Source organism: Oncorhynchus mykiss, chromosome 13, assembly GCF_057628025.1.
Source record: "Oncorhynchus mykiss isolate SJ-2025 chromosome 13, ASM5762802v1, whole genome shotgun sequence".
NCBI classification, from domain to species: Eukaryota; Metazoa; Chordata; class Actinopteri; order Salmoniformes; family Salmonidae; genus Oncorhynchus; species Oncorhynchus mykiss.
Window position 1 is genome coordinate 84,091,570 of NC_143034.1, and position 22,485 is coordinate 84,114,054.

The 22,485-nt window shown below is 47.1% G+C and overlaps 1 protein-coding gene across 9 annotated transcripts in view; it reads left to right on the forward strand.

Annotated features, from left to right (window-relative positions):
* caskin1 (CASK interacting protein 1) overlaps window positions 1–21,009 on the forward strand; it is a 137,197-nt gene extending 116,188 nt beyond the window's left edge. For 8 of the 9 annotated variants that reach the window (XM_090194515.1, XM_090194513.1, XM_090194511.1 and 5 more), the window contains 6 exons: window positions 4,808–4,954; window positions 5,863–7,214; window positions 9,399–9,728; window positions 9,881–10,505; window positions 10,714–11,110; window positions 20,569–21,009. In XM_090194515.1, coding sequence (XP_090050641.1) covers window positions 4,808–4,954; window positions 5,863–7,214; window positions 9,399–9,728; window positions 9,881–10,505; window positions 10,714–11,110; window positions 20,569–20,665 — 2,948 coding nt within the window. In that variant the 3' untranslated portion in view covers window positions 20,666–21,009. The remainder of the gene's footprint in view (window positions 1–4,807; window positions 4,955–5,862; window positions 7,215–9,398; window positions 9,729–9,880; window positions 10,506–10,713; window positions 11,111–20,568) is intronic. The other variant, XM_090194512.1, reaches the window with a different exon arrangement.
* Window positions 21,010–22,485: the final 1,476 nt, after the last annotated feature.

Below are 22,485 nucleotides of genomic sequence, written 5' to 3' on the forward strand. Positions count from 1 at the left end.
CACACTGACTGGACTCTACCTACACTGACTGCACTCTACCCGCACACTGACTGGACTCTACCCACACACTGACTGGACTCTACCTACACTGACTGGACTCTACCTACACTGACTGGACTCTACCCACACTGACTGGACTCTACCCACACACTGACTGGACTCTACCCACACACTGACTGGACTCTACCTACACTGACTGGACTCTACCTACACTGACTGGACTCTACCCACACACTGACTGGACTCTACCTACACTGACTGCACTCTACCCGCACACTGACTGGACTCTACCCACACACTGACTGGACTCTACCTACACTGACTGGACTCTACCTACACTGACTGGACTCTACCTACACTGACTGGACTCTACCTACACTGACTGGACTCTACCCACACACTGACTGGACTCTACCCACACACTGACTGGACTCTACCTACACTGACTGGACTCTACCTACACTGACTGGACTCTACCCACACTGACTGGACTCTACCCACACACTGACTGGACTCTACCCACACACTGACTGGACTCTACCTACACTGACTGGACTCTACCCACACACTGACTGGACTCTACCTACACGCTGACTGGACTCTACCTACACTGACTGGACTCTACCCACACACTGACTGGACTCTACCCACACACTGACTGGACTCTACCTACACTGACTGGACTCTACCCACACTGACTGGACTCTACCCACACTGACTGGACTCTACCCACACACTGACTGGACTCTACCTACACTGACTGGACTCTACCCACACTGACTGGACTCTACCCACACTGACTGGACTCTACCCACACACTGACTGGACTCTACCTACACTGACTGGACTCTACCCACACTGACTGGACTCTACCCACACACTGACTGGACTCTACCTACACTGACTGGACTCTACCCACACTGACTGGACTCTACCTACACTGACTGGACTCTACCCACACACTGACTGGACTCTACCTACACTGACTGGACTCTACCTACACTGACTGGACTCTACCCACACTGACTGGACTCTACCTACACTGACTGGACTCTACCCACACACTGACTGGACTCTACCTACACTGACTGGACTCTACCCACACACTGACTGGACTCTACCTACACTGACTGGACTCTACCTACACTGACTGGACTCTACCTACACTGACTGGACTCTACCTACACTGACTGGACTCTACCCACACACTGACTGGACTCTACCTACACTAACTGGACTCTACCCACACACTGACTGGACTCTACCTACACTGACTGGACTCTACCCACACACTGACTGGACTCTACCCACACACTGACTGGACTCTACCTACACTGACTGGACTCTACCTACACTGACTGGACTCTACCTACACTGACTGGACTCTACCACTGACTCTACCACTGACTGGACTCTACCCACACACTAACTGGACTCTACCCACACACTGACTGGACTCTACCTACACTGACTGGACTCTACCCACACTGACTGGACTCTACCTACACTGACTGGACTCTACCCACACTGACTGGACTCTACCTACACTGACTGGACTCTACCCGCACACTGACTGGACTCTACCTACACTGACTGGACTCTACCTACACTGACTGGACTCTACCTACACTGACTGGACTCTACCCACACACTGACTGGACTCTACCTACACTGACTGGACTCTACCCACACTGACTGGACTCTACCCACACTGACTGGACTCTACCCACACTGACTGGACTCTACCCACACTGACTGGACTCTACCTACACTGACTGGACTCTACCCACACACTGACTGGACTCTACCTACACTGACTGGACTCTACCCACACACTGACTGGACTCTACCCACACTGACTGGACTCTACCCAGACACTGACTGGACTCTACCTACACTGACTGGACTCTACCTACACTGACTGGACTCTACCTACACTGACTGGACTCTACCTACACTGACTGGACTCTACCCACACTGACTGGACTCTACCTACACTGACTGGACTCTACCCGCACACTGACTGGACTCTACCCGCACACTGACTGGACTCTACCCGCACACTGACTGGACTCTACCCACACTGACTGGACTCTACCCGCACACTGACTGGACTCTACCCACACTGACTGCACTCTACCCGCACACTGACTGGACTCTACCTACACACTGACTGGACTCTACCCACACTGACTGGACTCTACCTACACTGACTGGACTCTACCTACACTGACTGGACTCTACCCACACTGACTGGACTCTACCCACACTGACTGGACTCTACCTACACTGACTGGACTCTACCCACACACTGACTGGACTCTACCTACACTGACTGGACTCTACACACACACTGACTGGACTCTACCCACACTGACTGGACTCTACCCAGACACTGACTGGACTCTACCTACACTGACTGGACTCTACCCACACTAACTGGACTCTACCCACACTAACTGGACTCTACCTACACTGACTGGACTCTACCTACACTGACTGGACTCTACCTACACTGACTGGACTCTACCTACACTAACTGGACTCTACCCACACTGACTGGACTCTACCCGCACACTGACTGGACTCTACCCGCACACTGACTGGACTCTACCCACACACTGACTGGACTCTACCCGCACACTGACTGCACTCTACCCGCACACTGACTGGACTCTACCTACACTGACTGGACTCTACCCACACTGACTGGACTCTACCTACACTGACTGGACTCTACCTACACACTGACTGGACTCTACCCACACTGACTGGACTCTACCTACACTGACTGGACTCTACCTACACTGCCTGGACTCTACCTACACTGACTGGACTCTACCTACACTGACTGGACTCTACCCACACTGACTGGACTCTACCCACACTGACTGGACTCTACCTACACTGACTGGACTCTACCCACACACTGACTGGACTCTACCTACACTGACTGGACTCTACCCGCACACTGACTGGACTCTACCTACACTGACTGGACTCTACCTACACTGACTGGACTCTACCTACACTGACTGGACTCTACCTACACTGACTGGACTCTACCTACACACTGACTGGACTCTACCTACACACTGACTGGACTCTACCCACACTGACTGGACTCTACCTACACTGACTGGACTCTACCTACACTGACTGGACTCTACCTACACTGACTGGACTCTACCTACACTGACTGGACTCTACCCACACTGACTGGACTCTACCCACACTGACTGGACTCTACCTACACTGACTGGACTCTAACCTGACCTGACCCCTGAACTATGTTACTACCAACCTGACCCCTGAACTCTGTTACTACCAACCTGACCCCTGAACTCTGTTACTACCAACCTGACCCCTGAACTCTGTTACTAACCTACCCTGATCAAACCAACCTGACCCCTGAACTCTGTTACTACCAACCTAACCCCTGAACTCTGTTACTAACCTCCCCTGATCAAACCAACCTGACCCCTGAACTTTGTTACTACCATCCTGACCCCTGAACTCTGTTACTAACCTCCCCTGATCAAACCAACCTGACCCCTGAACTCTGTTACTACCAACCTGACCCCTGAACTCTCTTACTAACCTACCCTGATCAAACCAACCAGTCTCCTGAACTCTGTTACTACCAACCAGTCTCCTGAACTCTGTTACTAACCTCCCCTGATCAAACCAACCTGACCCCTGAACTCTCTTACTAACCTACCCTGATCAAACCAACCAGTCTCCTGAACTCTGTTACTACCAACCAGTCTCCTGAACTCTGTTACTACCAACCTGACCCCTGAACTCTGTTACTACCAACCTGACCCCTGAACTCTGTTACAAACCTCAACAAAAAAAAAAAAAAAAAAAAAAAAAACACAAAAGTAAAGACTCAGTGCTACAGGTATATCAGACACTACAGTTGAGGAACAATGGGAAAGTCATTCTGCTTTGAAAGTTGATAAACGTTGGGAACCCCACTTTTTTTTTTGAGAAAATGACCCTTGAATATTTTGCTACACCTACTGGAGAGCTTTACTTTGTCTACACCCATTCAGCATTGTTCACACCCTCTTAAGCCTTCAGCCCCACCCTATCTCCTTCTTAAGGATTCACATGTGAGGCCATGTGCTAAAAAGAGGGAGTACGGTAGTGTAGTAAACAACCAACGATTTCAAGACTAAATAAATTGTGATAGTAGTAGCAAACAGTACTGGTAAAAAAACAACAACCACTTTATCTAGTCCTTGGTTTATATCCTAATCTGACTTTGGTGCAGGTCATGTTGCTCTTCACAAAACTCAACAACAAGGTCTCAGGTCAGTAACTAACAGGTCTCAGGTCAGTTACTAACAGGTCTCAGGTCAGTTACTAACAGGTTTCTGGTCAGTTACTAACAGGTCTCATGTTGTTCTTCACAAAAATCAACATTTATTTGTCACACGCACACAGCTGGTGTAAATGGTACAGTGGAATGGTTTCTCGCATATTTGCATAGTAGCCATATCATAACTAAGAAAGTGTCCAGATAAAACATATTTTATATAAATATTGTATCATTATTAGATGACACTTACCGAGACATTATTAAAGGCACATGAAAGTTCACATGTTTCAGAAGGCATTTATGCCCCCCTCCCAAAAAAAACACATTTTGATTAAAAATACATAAAAAAAACATTCAAATGCCTCTCCTGTGAAGTAGTGACACACTGCACTTCCTGAAATTATAGTAAATACATATTATACATTAGACGCCTTACAATATTATCTCATATCATATCTTGTTGTGGTTTGTCCCCACTAGGTCACCAGAAGAAGCTGATGCTAGCTGTGAAGCGATTGGCTGAGATGCAGCGTGGCTCTGAGGGGCGGAGCTCCCCCAGGAAGAAGCCTCCACCAATCACACAGCAGCAGGAAGTGATGTCCATAGAGAACAGGCCCCCTGACAACGGTGAGGTCACAATAGAATCATTTCACATTACACCCTTAAAAAAAAAAAAAAAATGTGTTATTTGCTGGTTAAGTAGTGACAGGGGTTATTTTGACCCAGCCGTTTGGGTTGTTCGGAATAACCAAACATGGGTTCATTTAACCATCAGTCGGGTTGACCCAGCAGCTGGCTCTTATTTTAATGTAATCCATAGGTTATTTTCAGGAGGTGTGACCTATTATTAAGGGGCGTGGGCTTTGATATAGTTATTTTTGGCTACCCATGAGAGTAAATGTCATTCCATCTCTCTTCATCTCTTCATCTCTCCATGTCTCTCCATCTCTCCATGTCTCTTCATCTCTCTCATCTCTCTCTCTCCATTGCTCTTCATCTCTCTCCATCTCCCTCTCCATCATATGTAATATATCTCTCCATCATATGTAATATATCTCTCCATCATATGTAATATATCTCTCCATCATATGTAATATATCTCTCCATCATATGTAATATATCTCTCCATCATATGTAATATATCTCTCCATCATATGTAATATATCTCTCCATCATATGTAATATATCTCTCCATCTGTCTCTCCATCATATGTAATATATCTCTCCATCATATGTAATATATCTCTCCATCATATGTAATATATCTCTCCATCATATGTAATATATCTCTCCATCATATGTAATATCTCTCCATCATATGTAATATATCTCTCCATCATATGTAATATATCTCTCCATCTCTCTCTCCATCATATGTAATATATCTCTCCATCATATGTAATATATCTCTCCATCATATGTAATATCTCTCTCCATCATATGTAATATCTCTCTCCATCATATGTAATATATCTCTCCATCATATGTAATATATATCTCCATCATATGTAATATATCTCTCCATCTCTCTCCAGAAATCGTCACTTCTCCCAAGTTGTGCACCTTCCAGGACAGCGAGTTGAGCCCCGAGCTGCAGACAGCGCTGATCCAGCCTAGCCCAGAGGTCAAGGGTCAAAGGACCCGCAGCCTCAGCAAGGACCCCGAGGAGGGAGTAGGGCCAGGGGGTAGAGGAGGAGGAGGAGGAGGAGTGCCCCCTAAGAAGGAGGCTCGGACCATGAGACAGACCAGCCAGGGGAGCCAGAGAGGCAGCGCCTCATCCAAACCTCGCCCACCCTCCCACGCCCACTCAATGCCGGCACCCCCTTACACTCCCCCTCACACCCCCACCAAGAAACCCCTGCACTCCTCCACCTCCGCCCCGGGCCCCTCACCGCAGGCCAAACCCAAATCCTCCCCACAGCTAATACAAGGAGAGAGGCCTGGTTCCCCCCGCTCTCACCCCCTGTCCAACGCACATCGCGGGACTCACAACACCCAGACTCAGCCTGGTCCTCAGCCTGGTCCTCAGCCCCAGCCTAGTCCTCAGCCCCAGCCTGGTCCTCAGCCCCAGCCTGGTCCTCAGCCCCAGCCTGGTCCTCAGCCCCAGCACCAACCCACACCTACTCCCCAATCTCAGCCTACAGCCCAGCCGACGGAGGAAGAGGAGAGGGAGAAGGAGAGGGAGAAAGAGAGGGGGATTGAGAGGGAGAAAGAGAGGGGGATTGAGAGGGAGAAAGAGAGGGGGATTGAGAAGGAGAGCACCCTCCAGCCGCAGCCTAGCCCCCAGGTGTCTGTTCCCCTCCTGTGCCTGCCTCCGGAGGCTGAGGGGGGAGACGGGGGAGAGATGGGTGAGGCGGGTGAGGCCCTCCTTAAGAAGCGAGCTAACAGTCTGAACCGCTACGCTGGGTCTGACGGGGAGGGGGAGGAGAGGGGGGGTGGAGGTGCAGGGGCGGGGACAGGAGTGGCCCCTCCAGGGAGGCTAGCAGGGGGCGGTACAGGTAAATACGCCACGGTGACTCACCGGGTCAGCCGCAGCCACTCCGTACGCAACCAGGACAAGAACGTCAACCGCAGCCAATCACAGTCCATCGCCCTGCGACCCAAGAAGAAAGGCCCGCCCCCTCCGCCTCCCAAACGCTCCAGCTCAGCTATCTCGAACTCCAACCTCGCCGACACACACACGCCGACACACACACACGCAGCTGACGGGCTGCTGGGCGTGCCCTACAACCCCCAGCGACGGGCCAGCGACCTGGGTGTATCCGTGGAGACGGTCGTCGTGGATACGGGGAGCGCGGGCAGCGTGAGGAGCATAGCGGCCATGTTGGAAATGTCCTCTATCGGGGGCGGGGCCAAGGGCATGGCTATACAGAGAAACTTCCTGCAGGTAGGGGAGGTGTTGTATGTTTCTCTCGTTGTCTGTCACTATCTCTGTCTGTCTCTGTCACTTTACCCTGCCTTCATGTACATATCTACCTCAAATACCTTATTATTATCTATCCTGATGTCTAGTCACTTTACCCTGCCTTCATGTACATATCTACCTCATTATTATCTATCCTGATGTCTAGTCACTTTACCCTGCCTTCATGTACATATCTACCTCAAATACCTTATTATTATCTATCCTGATGTCTAGTCTCTTTACCCTGCCTTCATGTACATATCTACCTCAACTACCTTATTATTATCTATCCTGATGTCTAGACACTTTACCCTGCCTTCATGTACATATCTACCTCAAATACCTCATTATTATCTATCCTGATGTCTAGACACTTTACCCTGCCTTCATGTACATATCTACCTCAAATACCTTATTATTATCTATCCTGATGCCTAGTCACTTTACCCTGCCTTCATGTACATATCTACCTCAAATACCTTATTATTATCTATCCTGTCTAGTCACTTTACCCTGCCTTCATGTACATATCTACCTCAAATACCTTATTATTATCTATCCTGTCTAGTCACTTTACCCTGCCTTCATGTACATATCTACCTCAAATACCTTATTATTATCTATCCTGTCTAGTCACTTTACCCTGCCTTCATGTACATATCTACCTCAAATACCTTATTATTATCTATCCTGTCTAGACACTTTACCCTGCCTTCATGTACATATCTACCTCAAATACCTCATTATTATCTATCCTGATGTCTAGTCACTTTACCCTGCCTTCATGTACATATCTACCTCAAATACCTTATTATTATCTATCCTGATGTCTAGTCACTTTACCCTGCCTTCATGTACATATCTACCTCAAATACCTTATTATGATCTATCCTGATGTCTAGTCACTTTACCCTGCCTTCATGTACATATCTACCTCAAATACCTCATTATTATCTATCCTGATGTCTAGACACTTTACCCTGCCTTCATGTACATATCTACCTCAAATACCTTATTATTATCTATCCTGTCTAGACACTTTACCCTGCCTTCATGTACATATCTACCTCAAATACCTCATTATTATCTATCCTGTCTAGTCACTTTACCCTGCCTTCATGTACATATCTACCTCAAATATCTCATACCTCTGCACATTGATCTGGTACTGGTACTTCCTGTATATAGCTCCATATTGATCTGGTACTTCCTGTATATAGCTCCACATTGATCTGGTACTTCCTGTATATAGCTCCACATTGATCTGGTACTTCCTGTATATAGCTCCACATTGATCTGGTACTCCCTGTATATAGCTCCACATTGATCTGGTACTGGTACTTCCTGTATATAGCTCCACATTGATCTGGTACTGGTACTTCCTGTATATAGCTCCATATTGATCTGGTACTTCCTGTATATAGCTACACATTGATCTGGTACTTCCTGTATGTAGCTCCACATTGATCTGGTACTGGTACTTCCTGTATATAGCTCCACATTGATCTGGTACTTCCTGTATATTTCTCCACATTGATCTGGTACTGGTACTTCCTGTATATAGCTCCACATTGATCTGGTACTTCCTATATATAGCTCCACATCAATCTGGTACTTCCTGTATATAGCTCCACATCGATCTGGTACTTCCTGTATATAGCTCTACATTGATCTGGTACTTCCTGTATATAGCTCCACATTGATCTGGTACTTCCTGTATATAGCTCCACATTGATCTGGTACTTCCTGTATTTAGCTCCACATTGATCTGGTACTTCCTGTATATAGCTCCACATTGATCTGGTACTTCCTGTATATACGTAGCTCCACATTGATCTGGTACTTCCTGTATATAGCTCCACATTGATCTGGTACTTCCTGTATATAGCTCCACATTGATCTGGTACTTCCTGTATATAGCTCCACATTGATCTGGTACTTCCTGTATATAGCTCCACATTGATCTGGTACTTCCTGTATATAGCTCCACATTGATCTGGTACTTCCTGTATATAGCTCCATTCGTGTGTATTTTATTGATGTTACCATTTTATTTTTTTAAACTCTGCACCTTCGGGAGAGGCTCGTCAGTCAGCGTTTCACTGTAAAATCTAATCTAGTTGTATCTATCGCATGTGACAACTACAATGTGATTTGATTTGTCAGCAGCGGGATGCCATTGGTCTGGACGGGGAGGTGGTGAACCGCCGTAGGACCATCAGTGGTCCTGTTACTGAGCTGGTCGCGGCAGCTAGGAGGGACAGACCTACCCCCGTACCACTGTGTACCGCACCCCAACCCTCTCCTCTCCCTTCTACACCCCAGCTGCCTTCCTCCCCTCGCTCCCCCTCCTCCCCTCACCCCTCGTCTCCTCACCCCTCGTCTCCTCACACCCCTTCTTCCGGTAGTTCGGCCGAGAACCTTCCGTTTGCTGCTGAGAGGAAACAGACCGTGAAGAGGCAGAGAGGAGAGGGAGAGGAAGAAGGAGAAACAGAGGTGAGCGTTTACAATTTTATGAATTTGTATGAAAACACTGAGATATGGTGTCTGTACATGAAAAATGATCAATTATATTATTTTGGGGGGGAGGCACGGTCAAAAAATCTTATATTGTTATTTATAAGCTGTGTCGTTATGTTTGTCTCTAGGGTGATGGAGACGGTCTCCATGGAGACGGCGTGTTCTCCCTTCCCCAGGATGAGCTGTCCCGGGTCGACGCCACGGCAACCCTGAAACGGCGTCCCCGCTGCAACAAGCCTCACCCCAACGGGTCGCGTTTCACCCTGACAGAGTCTTCCACCGTCAAGCGCCGTCCCAAGAGCAGAGACAAGGAGCCGGAGGGCTTCTCAGAGAGCGGCATCGCAGACATCACCGGGACCTCCAAGACATGGGCCTCTAACACCGGGGCCTCTAACACCGGGGCCGTTCACACCGGGGCCGCTAACACCGGGGCCGCTAACACCGGGGCTGTTACCGGGCCGGAGCCGGGGCCAGCCATACCGTACGAGAACGGCACCGCCACCGTTAAACGCCGGCCGGTGTATGAGACGGGAGAAGCGGAGCCTAGTCCGATCCAGGCTACGCCTCCTCTCAGGGACAGCTCAGACCTGGGAGGACCAGGGGTGGTGGCGGGGGGAGAAGGGGGAGGAGCGGTGACCCCTGTGAGGAAACCCAAACCCCCCGTCTCCCCCAAACCTGTCCTGGCTCAGATGAGGAGACACTCCTCCTCTAGAAAAGTCCCCCTGCCTGGACCTGGCACCCCCGGCAGCCCAGGTACTGTCCTGCACTGGGATTTACTAGCATGTAATACTGATGCCCAGCTCTCAATGTAAAGTTCTCACCTATAGGTCTGTCGGCTATTCTCCCTCTCTCACACCTTCCTCTCTCTCACACCTTCCTCTCTCTCACACCTTCCTCTCTCTCTCACACCTTCCTCTCTCTCTCACACCTCTCTCTCTCTCTCTCCTTCCTCTCTACCCAGTTGAAGCAAAGAAGATTCCTCCCCCAGTCTCCCCCAAACCGGCTCCTCCCCCCACAGCCCCTAAACCAACCAAACACCTCCACTCTATAACCACACCCACCTCCCCCCCCTACTCCTCCTCCCCCAACCCCAACTTCAAACCCCCCACCCCTCCCGCCCAGAGTCCCCATACCCCACTCACCCCCCAGAGTCCCCACACCCCCCTCACACCCACCCCTCCACCTATCAAACCCCCCCGCTCCTCCATCGGGGGCGTGTCCGTGGACATGGGAACAGTGGCGGCGGTCAGCGTGGTGATGTCAGAGGCGGAGTCTGTGCATCAGAAGCTGGAGGAGACGAGCGCGTCATTGGCTGCTGCCTTAAAGGCTGTAGAGGACAAGATACGAGAGGAACAAGAGTGAGTTACTACACACACACACATCAATATTGGATATACATTATCCCCAATGCTAATCAATATTGGATATACATTATCCCCAATGCCAATCAATATTGGATATACACTATCCCCAATGCCAATCAATATTGGATATACACTATCCCCAATGCTAATCAATATTGGAGACACATTATCCACAATACTGATTAATATTGGAGACACATTATCCAAAATGCTGATCAAAATTGGAGACACATTATCCCCAATGCTAATCAATATTGGAGATACAAATTCCTCCATTGGTAATCAATATTGGAGACACGTTATCCACAATGCTGATCAATATTGGAGACACATTATTCCCAATGCTGATCAATATTGGAGACACATTATCCCCAATGCTGATCAAAATTGGAGACACATTATCCCCAATGCTAATCAATATTGGAGACACATTATCCCCAATGCTAATCAATATTGGAGACACGTTATCCACAATGCTGATCAATATTGGAGACACATTATTCCCAATGCTGATCAATATTGGAGACACATTATCCCCAATGCTGATCAAAATTGGAGACACATTATCCCCAATGCTAATCAATATTGGAGACACATTATCCCCAATGCTAATCAATATTGGAGACACGTTATCCACAATGCTGATCAATATTGGAGACACATTATTCCCAATGCTGATCAATATTGGAGACACATTATCCCCAATGCTGATCAATATTGGAGACACATTATCCATAATGCTAATCAATATGGGAGACACATGATCCATAATGCTGATCAATATTGGAGACACATTATCCCCAATGCTAATCAATATTGGAGACACATGATCCATAATGCTGATCAATATTGGAGACACATTATCCATAATGCTAATCAATATTGGAGACACATTATCCATAATGCTAATCAATATTGGAGACAAATTATCCCCAATGCTAATCAATATTGGAGACACATTATCCCCAATGCTAACCAATATTGGAGACACGTTATCCACAATGCTGATGCTAGACCAGTATGTAGGGGATCTAGTTTCAGACCAGTATGCAGGGGGATCTAGTTTCAGACCGGTATGCAGGGGGATCTAGTTTCAGACTACTGTGTAGGGGGATCTATTTTCAGACTCTTCGTATTTATCCTCATATGAATAGTCAATTGGTTTCAATTTCTCAAGCCATGCGGTTCTGAATGAGCCAACGTGGAATGGTTTGGTGTTTATGTCTTTATACTCAAAAACGGGAATATTTTCGTAGGGGATCTAGTTTCAGAATAGTATGTAGGGGATCTAGTTTCAGGCCAGTATGTAGTGGGATCTAGTTTCAGACCAGTGTGTAGGGGATCTAGTTTCATGCCAGTGTTTAAGGGATCTAGTTTCAGGCCAGTGTGTAGGGGGATCTAGTTTCAGGCCAGTATGTTTAGGGATCTAGTTTCAGGCCAGTGTGTAGAGGATCTAGTTTCACACCAGTGTGTAGGGGATCGAGTTTCAGACCAGCAGGGGATCTAGTTTCAGACCAATAGGGGATCTAGTTTCAGACCAGTATGTAGGTAGATCTAGTTTCAGACCAGTATGTAGGGGGATCTAGTTTCAGACCAGTATGTAGGGGGATCTAGTTTTACGCCAGTGTGTAGGGGATCTAGTTTCAGGCCAGTGTGTAGGGGATCTAGTTTCACACCATTGTGTAGGCGATCGAGTTTCAGACCAGTTTGTAGGGGATCTAGTTTCAGACCAATATGTAGGGGATCTAGTTTCAGGCCCGTATGTAGTGGATCTAGTTTCAGACCAGTATGTAGGGGGATCTAGTCTCAGGCCATTGTGTAGGAGATCTAGTTTCAGACTAGTATGTAGGGGGATCTAGTCTCAGACCAGTATGTAGGGGGATCTAGTTTCAGACCAGTAATTAGGGGGATCTAGTTTCAGACCAGTATGTAGGGGGATCTAGTTTCACACCAGTATGTAGGGGGATCTAGTTTCACACCAGTATGTAGGGGGATCTAGTTTCAGGCCCGTATGTGGTGGATCTAGTTTCAGACCAGTATGTAGGGGGATCTAGTCTCAGGCCATTGTGTAGGAGATCTAGTTTCAGACTAGTATGTAGGGGGATCTAGTCTCAGACCAGTATGTAGGGGGATCTAGTTTCAGACCAGTAATTAGGGGGATCTAGTTTCAGACCAGTATGTAGGGGGATCTAGTTTTACGCCAGTGTGTAGGGGATCTAGTTTCAGGCCAGTGTGTAGGGGATCTAGTTTCACACCATTGTGTAGGCGATCGAGTTTCAGACCAGTTTGTAGGGGATCTAGTTTCAGACCAATATGTAGGGGATCTAGTTTCAGGCCCGTATGTAGTGGATCTAGTTTCAGACCAGTATGTAGGGGGATCTAGTCTCAGGCCATTGTGTAGGAGATCTAGTTTCAGACTAGTATGTAGGGGGATCTAGTCTCAGACCAGTATGTAGGGGGATCTAGTTTCAGACCAGTAATTAGGGGGATCTAGTTTCAGACCAGTATGTAGGGGGATCTAGTTTCACACCAGTATGTAGGGGGATCTAGTTTCACACCAGTATGTAGGGGGATCTAGTTTCAGGCCCGTATGTGGTGGATCTAGTTTCAGACCAGTATGTAGGGGGATCTAGTCTCAGGCCATTGTGTAGGAGATCTAGTTTCAGACTAGTATGTAGGGGGATCTAGTCTCAGACCAGTATGTAGGGGGATCTAGTTTCAGACCAGTAATTAGGGGGATCTAGTTTCAGACCAGTATGTAGGGGGATCTAGTTTCACACCAGTATGTAGGGGGATCTAGTTTCAGACCAGTATGTAGGGGTTCTAGTTTTAGACCAGTATTTAGGGGATCTAGTTTCAGACTAGTATGTCGGGGGATCTAGTTTCAGACCAGTATGTAGGGAGATCTAGTTTCAGAGCAGTTTGTAGTGGGATCTAGTTTCAGAAAAGTATGCAAGGGATCTAGTTTCAGGCCATTGTGTAGGGGATCTAGTTTCAGACTAGTATTTAGGGGATCTAGTTTCAGACCAGTATGTAGGGGGATCTAGTTTCAGACCAGTATGTAGGGGGATCTAGTTTCAGACCAGTAATTAGGGGGATCTAGTTTCAGACCAGTATGTAGGGGATCTAGTCTCAGACCAGTATGTAGGGGATCTAGTTTCAGGCCCGTATGTAGTGGATCTAGTTTCAGACCAGTATGTAGGGGGATCTAGTCTCAGGCCATTGTGTAGGAGATCTAGTTTCAGACTAGTATGTAGGGGATCGAGTTTCAGACCAGTATGTAGGGGGATCTAGTGACAGACCAGGTTATAGGGGGATCTAGTTTCAGCCCAGTATGTAGGGGGATCTAGTTTGACACCAATATGTAGGAGGATCTACTTTCAGACCAGTATGCAAGGGCTCTAGTTTCAGACCAGTTTGTAGGGGATCTAGTTTCACACCAGTATGTAGGGGGATCTAGTTTCAGACCAGTATGCAAGGGATCTAGTTTCAGACCAGTATGCAAGGGATCTAGTTTCAGACTAGTATGTAGGGGGATCTAGTCTCAGACCAGTATGTAGGGGGATCTAGTTTCAGACCAGAAATTAGGGGGATCTAGTTTCAGACCAGTATGTAGGGGGATCTAGTTTCAGACCAGTATGTAGGGGGATCTAGTTTCAGACCAGTATGTAGGGGATCTAGTCTCAGACCAGTATGTAGGGGATCTAGTTTCAGGCCCGTATGTAGTGGATCTAGTTTCAGACCAGTATGTAGGGGATCTAGTTTCAGACTAGTATGTCGGGGGATCTAGTGTCAGACCAGGTTATAGGGGGATCTAGTTTCAGCCCAGTATGTAGGGGATCTAGTTTGACACCAGTATGTAGGAGGATCTAGTTTCAGACCAGTATGCAAGGGCTCTAGTTTCAGACCAGTTTGTAGAGGATCTAGTTTCAGACCAGTATGTAGGGGATCTAGTTTCAGGCCCGTATGTAGTGGATCTAGTTTCAGACCAGTATGTAGGGGGATCTAGTCTCAGGCCATTGTGTAGGAGATCTAGTTTCAGACTAGTATGTAGGGGGATCTAGTCTCAGACCAGTATGTAGGGGGATCTAGTTTCAGACCAGTAATTAGGGGGATCTAGTTTCAGACCAGTATGTAGGGGGATCTAGTTTCACACCAGTATGTAGGGGGATCTAGTTTCACACCAGTATGTAGGGGGATCTAGTTTGAGGCCCGTATGTGGTGGATCTAGTTTCAGACCAGTATGTAGGGAGATCTAGTCTCAGGCCATTGTGTAGGAGATCTAGTTTCAGACTAGTATGTAGGGGGATCTAGTCTCAGACCAGTATGTAGGGGGATCTAGTTTCAGACCAGTAATTAGGGGGATCTAGTTTCAGACCAGTATGTAGGGGGATCTAGTTTCACACCAGTATGTAGGGGGATCTAGTTTCAGACCAGTATGTAGGGGTTCTAGTTTTAGACCAGTATGTAGGGGATCTAGTTTCAGACTAGTATGTCGGGGGATCTAGTTTCAGACCAGTATGTAGGGAGATCTAGTTTCAGAGCAGTTTGTAGTGGGATCTAGTTTCAGAAAAGTATGCAAGGGATCTAGTTTCAGGCCATTGTGTAGGGGATCTAGTTTCAGACTAGTATTTAGGGGATCTAGTTTCAGACCAGTATGTAGGGGGATATAGTTTCAGACCAGTATGTAGGGGGATCTAGTTTCAGACCAGTATGTAGGGGGATCTAGTTTCAGACCAGTATGTAGGGGGATCTAGTTTCAGACCAGTATGTAGGGGATCTAGTCTCAGACCAGTATGTAGGGGATCTAGTTTCAGGCCCGTATGTAGTGGATCTAGTTTCAGACCAGTATGTAGGGGGATCTAGTTTCACACCAGTATGTAGGGGGATCTAGTTTCAGACCAGTATGTAGTGGTTCTAGTTTTAGACCAGTATGTAGGGGATCTAGTCTCAGACCAGTATGTAGGGGGATCTAGTTTCAGACGAGTATGTAGGGAGGATCTAGTTTCAGACCAGTATGTAGGGGGATCTAGTTTCAGGCCAGTGTGTAGGGGATCTAGTTTCACACCAGTGTGTAGGCGATCGAGTTTCAGACCAGTATGTAGGGGGATCTAGTGACAGACCAGGTTATAGGGGGATCTAGTTTCAGCCCAGTATGTAGGGGGATCTAGTTTGACACCAGTATGTAGGAGGATCTACTTTCAGACCAGTATGCAAGGGCTCTAGTTTCAGACCAGTTTGTAGGGGATCTAGTTTCACACCAGTATGTAGGGGGATCTAGTTTCAGACCAGTATGCAAGGGATCTAGTTTCAGACCAGTATGCAAGGGATCGAGTTTCAGACCAGTATGTAGGGGTTCTAGTTTTAGACCAGTATGTAGGGGATCTAGTTTCAGACTAGTATGTCGGGGGATCTAGTGTCAGACCAGGTTATAGGGGGATCTAGTTTCAGCCCAGTATGTAGGGGATCTAGTTTGACACCAGTATGTAGGAGGATCTAGTTTCAGACCAGCATGCAAGGGATCTAGTTTCAGACCAGTATGCAAGGGCTCTAGTTTCAGACCAGTTTGTAGGGGATCTAGTTTCAGACCAGTATGTAGGGGATCTAGTTTCAGGCCCGTATGTAGTGGATTTAGTTTCAGACCAGTATGTAGGGGAATCTAGTCTCAGGCCATTGTGTAGGAGATCTAGTTTCAGACTAGTATGTAGGGGGATCTAGTCTCAGACCAGTATGTAGGGGGATCTAGTTTCAGACCAGTAATTAGGGGGATCTAGTTTCAGACCAGTATGTAGGGGGATCTAGTTTCACACCAGTATGTAGGGGGATCTAGTTTCACACCAGTATGTAGGGGGATCTAGTTTCAGGCCCGTATGTGGTGGATCTAGTTTCAGACCAGTATGTAGGGGGATCTAGTGACAGACCAGGTTATAGGGGGATCTAGTTTCAGACCAGTATGTAGGGGATCTAGTTTCACACCAGTATGTAGGAGGATCTAGTTTCAGACCAGTATGCAAGGGATCTAGTTTCAGACCAGTATGCAAGGGCTCTAGTTTCAGACCAGTTTGTAGGGGATCTAGTTTCAGACCAGTATGTAGGGGGATCTAGTATGTAGGGGATCTAGTTTCAGACCAGTATGTAGGGGATCTAGTCTCAGACCAGTATGTAGGGGATCTAGTTTCAGGCCAGTATGTAGTGGATCTAGTTTCAGACCAGTATGTAGGGGGATCTAGTCTCAGGCCATTGTGTAGGCGATTGAGTTTCAGACCAGTATATAGCGGATCTAGATTCAGGCCAGTTTGTAGGGGATCTAGTTTCAGACCAGTATCTAGGAGTATCTAGTTTCACACCAGTATGTAGGGGGATCTAGTTTCAGACCAGTGTGTAGGGGATCTAGTTTCAGAACAGTATGTAAGGGATCTAGTTTCAGACCAGTTTGTAGGGGATCTAGTTTCAGACCAGTATGTAGGGGATCTAGTTTCAGACCAGTATATAGCGGATCTAGTTTCAGGCCAGTATGTAGGGGGTCCTAGTCTCAGGCCATTGTGTAGGGATCTAGATTCAGACTAGTATGTAGGGGATCTAGTTTCAGACCAGTATCTAGGGGTATCTAGTTTCACACCAGTATGTAGGGGGATCTAGTTTCAGACCAGTTTGTAGGGGATCTAGTTTCAGACCAGTAATTAGGTGGATCTAGTTTCAGACCAGTATGTAGGGGGATCTAGTATGTAGGGGATCTAGTTTCAGACCAGTATGTAGGGGATCTAGTCTCAGACCAGTATGTAGGGGATCTAGTTTCAGGCCAGTATGTAGGGGGATCTAGTTTCAGACCAGTATGTAGGGGGATCTAGTTTCAGACCAGTATGTAGCGGATCTAGTTTCAGACCAGTATGTAGGGGGATCTAGTTTCAGACCAGTATGTAGGGGGATCTAGTTTCAGACCAGTATGTAGCGGATCTAGTTTCAGACCAGTATGCAGGGGGATCTAGTTTCAGACCAGTATGTAGGGGGATCTAGTTTCAGACCAGTATGTGGGGGATCTAGTTTCAGACCAGTATGTAGGGGATCTAGTTTCAGACCAGTATGTAGGGGGATCTAGTTTCAGACCAGTATGTAGGGGATCTAGTTTCAGACTAGTATGTAGGGGATCTATTTTCAGACCAGCAGGGGATCTAGTTTCAGACCAATATGTAGCGGATCTAGTTTCAGACCAGTATGTAGGGGATCTAGTTTCAGACCAGTATGTAAGAGATCTAGTTTCAGACCAGTTTGTAGGGGATCTAGTTTCAGACCAGTATGTAGGGGATCTAGTTTCAGACCAGTATATAGCGGATCTAGTTTCAGGCCATTATGTAGGGGGTCCTAGTCTCAGGCCATTGTGTAGGGGATCTAGATTCAGACTAGTATGTAGGGGATCTAGTTTCAGACCAGTATCTAGGGGTATCTAGTTTCACACCAGTATGTAGGGGTATCTAGTTTCAGACCAGTTTGTAGGGGATCTAGTTTCAGACGAGTATGTAGGGGATCTGGTTTCAGACCAGTATGTAGGGGATCTAGTTTTAGACCAGTATGTAGGGGATCTAGTTTTAGACCAGTATGTAGGGTATCTAGTTTCAGACTAGTATGTCGGGGGATCTATTTTCAGATCAATATGTAGGTTTATCTAGTTTCAGACCAGTATGTAGGGGTATCTAGTTTCAGACCAGTATGTAGTGGGATCTAGTTTCAGACCAGTATGTAGGGGATCTAGTTTCAGACTAGTATGTAGGGGGATCTAGTTTTAGACCAGTATGTATGGGGATCTAGTTTCAGACCCGTATGTAGGGGATCTAGTAGGGGATCTAGTTTTAGACCAGTTTGTAGGGGATCTAGTTTCAGACCAGTATGTATGGGGATCTAGTTTTAGACCAGTTTGTTGGGGATCTAGTTTCAGACCCGTATGTAGGGGATCTAGTTTCAGACCAGTATATAGCGGATCTAGATTCAGGCCAGTTTGTAGGGGATCTAGTTTCAGACCAGTATGTATGGGGATCTAGTTTCAGACCCGTTTGTAGGGGATCTAGTTTCAGACCCGTATGTAGGGGCTCTAGTTTCAGGCCAGTGTGTAGGGGATCTAGTTTCACACCAGTGTGTAGGCGATCGAGTTTCAGACCAGCATATAGGGGATCGAGTTTCAGACCAGTATGTATTGGGATCTAGTGTCTGGCCAGGTTATAGGGGGATCAAGTTTCAGCCCAGTATGTAGGGGGATCTAGTTTGACACCAGTATGTAGGAGGATGTAGTTTCAGACTAGTATTTTGGGGATCTAGTTTCAGACCAGTATGCAAGGGATCTAGTTTCAGACCAGTTTGTAGGGGATCTAGTTTCAGACTAGTATTTTGGGGATCTAGTTTCAGACCAGTATGTAGGGGGATCTAGTTTCAGACCAGTATGTAGGGGGATCTAGTTTCAGACCAGTATGTAGGGGATCTACTTTCAGACCAGTAGGGGATCTAGTTTCAGACCAGTATGTAGCGGATCTAGTTTCAGACCAGTAGGGGGATCTAGTTTCAGACCAGTATGTAGGGGGATCTAGTTTCAGACCAGTATGTAGGGGATCTAGTCTCAGACCAGTATGTAGGGGGATCTAGTTTCAGACCAGTATGTAGGGGGATCTAGTTTCAGACCAGTTTGTAGGGGGATCTAGTTTCAGACCCGTATGTAGCGGGATCTAGTTTCAGACCAGTATGTAGCAGATCTAGTTTCAGGCCAGTATGTAGGGGATCTAGTTTCAGACCCGTATGTAGCGGGAACTAGTTTCAGACCAGTATGTAGCAGATCTAGTTTCAGGCCAGTATGTAGGGAGTCCTAGTCTCAGGCCATTGTGTAGGGGATCTAGTTTCAGACTAGTATGTAGGGGATCTAGTTTCAGGCCATTGTGTAGGGGATCTAGTTTCAGACCAGTATGTATGGGGATCTTGTTTCAGACCAGTTTGTAGGGGATCTAGTTTCAGACCCGTATGTAGCGGGATCTAGTTTCAGGCCATTGTGTAGGGGATCTAGTTTCAGACTAGTATGTAGGGGATCTAGTTTCAGACCAGTATGTAGGGGGATCTAGTTTCAGACCAGTATGTAGAGGTGTCTTCTCAGGCCATTGTGTAGGGGATCTAGTTTCAGACCAGTATCTAGGGGATCTAGTTTCAGACCAGTATGTAGGGGATCTAGTTCCACACCAGTAGGGGGATCTAGTTTCAGACCCGTATGTTGGGGATCTAGTTCCACACCAGTAGGGGGATCTAGTTTCAGACCCGTGTGTAGCGGGATCTAGTTTCAGACCTTTCTTTCACACCTGCTGCGTTTGGTTACTATAGAATATAATAACTTGATTTACTGTACAATTAAAACCGATAAAGACAGTATACCAGACAGACGCATTATCCTCACAATGCTTCGTTTTGTGTCTGTGTGTGTGTAGTTGGGTTGCAGAGGAGAAGACGACGGTCAGTATCCTTGACGACATCGGCAGCATGTTTGACGACCTGGCCGACCAGCTTGACGCCATGTTGGAGTAACCGTGACAACAGCTGGCCGTCCCCGTGACAAAGCAGCCTGCCTCAGGACTTCCTCCTTCCCTCCGCAGGCACAACGTTCCTCTCTCTCTCCATCCTCCTCTGTCCACTAAAGGACAGAGGACCACTCCATTACAGAGGAGAACTCTTGGTCGCTAGGCTGTCCTGTCACAGCTTAAACAAGCAGTTACAGCCTCATGTGATGAATTGTAGTTATGGTATGTGATGTGTACATTGTCAGCATGAAGAGCGTTTATATTTACAGAAAACAGGCTCCTCTCTGAGAGAGAGTCATGCATTAGTTCAGTCATATTATAAATATATATATATAAAATATATAGATATACGATTTGGTCTTCTCTGTTGAATGGTTATGCTGTTGTCATGTTTATGAATCGCTGGAATTTTTATGTGACCAAAATGTAACTCTGCTCCTGAAGTGTGTGTTCTGGAATTGTGAGTGTTCTGGAATCGTGAGTGTTCTGGAATCGTGAGTGTTCTGGAATCGTGAGTGTTCTGGAATCGTGAGTGTTCTGGAATCGTGAGTGTTCTGGACGGAGAGGAGGAGATGACAGCTGGTTGGATGTAAAGGGCTTCGGAATGGCAGAACTTCCTGTACAAGCCCCGCCTCCAGAGGCCAGATTCCGATGTTATTCTCTCCTCCTTCCATAACATACCCCCCTCCCTCCCTGTTATTAACAGAGCACAGTGTTGAGTCTGGGGTTAGGGCTCAGGTGGGGGGGGTCAAGGGTTCTAGAGGTTTAGTACCATGTTGACCTCTACTGCACAATAGAGAAGGTATAGTTTAAGTTTACTTAGCGTGGTTACGGGCTGATTGAACTGGAACGAAGGGCTCTGTTCAGTCTGGAGAGATGAAGTGGTACAGATGGCGGAATAAGAGACGTCAAAAGGTAATTTCCCCTTTGACACGACATATACAGCGTTTAACTTGAGTCTTTCGCTGTCGCGGCAACGTTGCCTTTATATTCCAGTGACATTAAAACACTGATACTTCCACGGTAAGGGATCAGAGTCCTCACTTCAAGCTGAGGGGGGGGGGGGGTCTGATGGTGGATCATCTCCAATTCCTCTCTCTCTCTCTCTCTCTCTCTCCCCCTCACTATTCTCTCTCCCCTCACTATTCTCTCTCTCTCTCTCCCCTCACTATTCTCTCTCTCTCTCTCCCCTCACTATTCTCTCTCCCCTCACTATTCTCACTCTCTCTCCCCTCACTATTCTCTCTCTCTCTCTCCCCTCACTATTCTCACTCTCTCTCCCCTCACTATTCTCTCTCTCTCCCCCCTCACTATTCTCTCTCTCTCTCTCCCCCCTCACTATTCTCTCTCTCTCTCCCCCTCACTATTCTCTCTCTCTCCCCTCACTATTCTCTCTCTCTCCCCTCACTATTCTCTCTCTCTCCCCTCACTATTCTCTCTCTCTCTCTCTCTCCCCCCTCACTATTCTCTCTCTCTCTCTCTCTCCCCTCACTATTCTCTCTCTCTCCTCACTATTCTCTCTCTCTCTCCCCTCACTATTCTCTCTCTCTCCCCTCACTATTCTCTCTCTCTCTCTCCCCCCTCACTATTCTCTCTCTCTCTCCCCTCACTATTCTCTCTCTCTCTCCTCTCACTATTCTCTCTCTCTCCCCACTATTCTCTCTCTCTCTCTCTCCCCTCACTATTCTCTCTCTCCCCCCTCACTATTCTCTCTCTCTCTCCCCCCTCACTATTCTCTCTCTCTCTCCCCTCACTATTCTCTCTCTCTCTCCCCCTCACTATTCTCTCTCTCTCTCCCCTCACTATTCTCTCTCTCTCTCCCCTCAC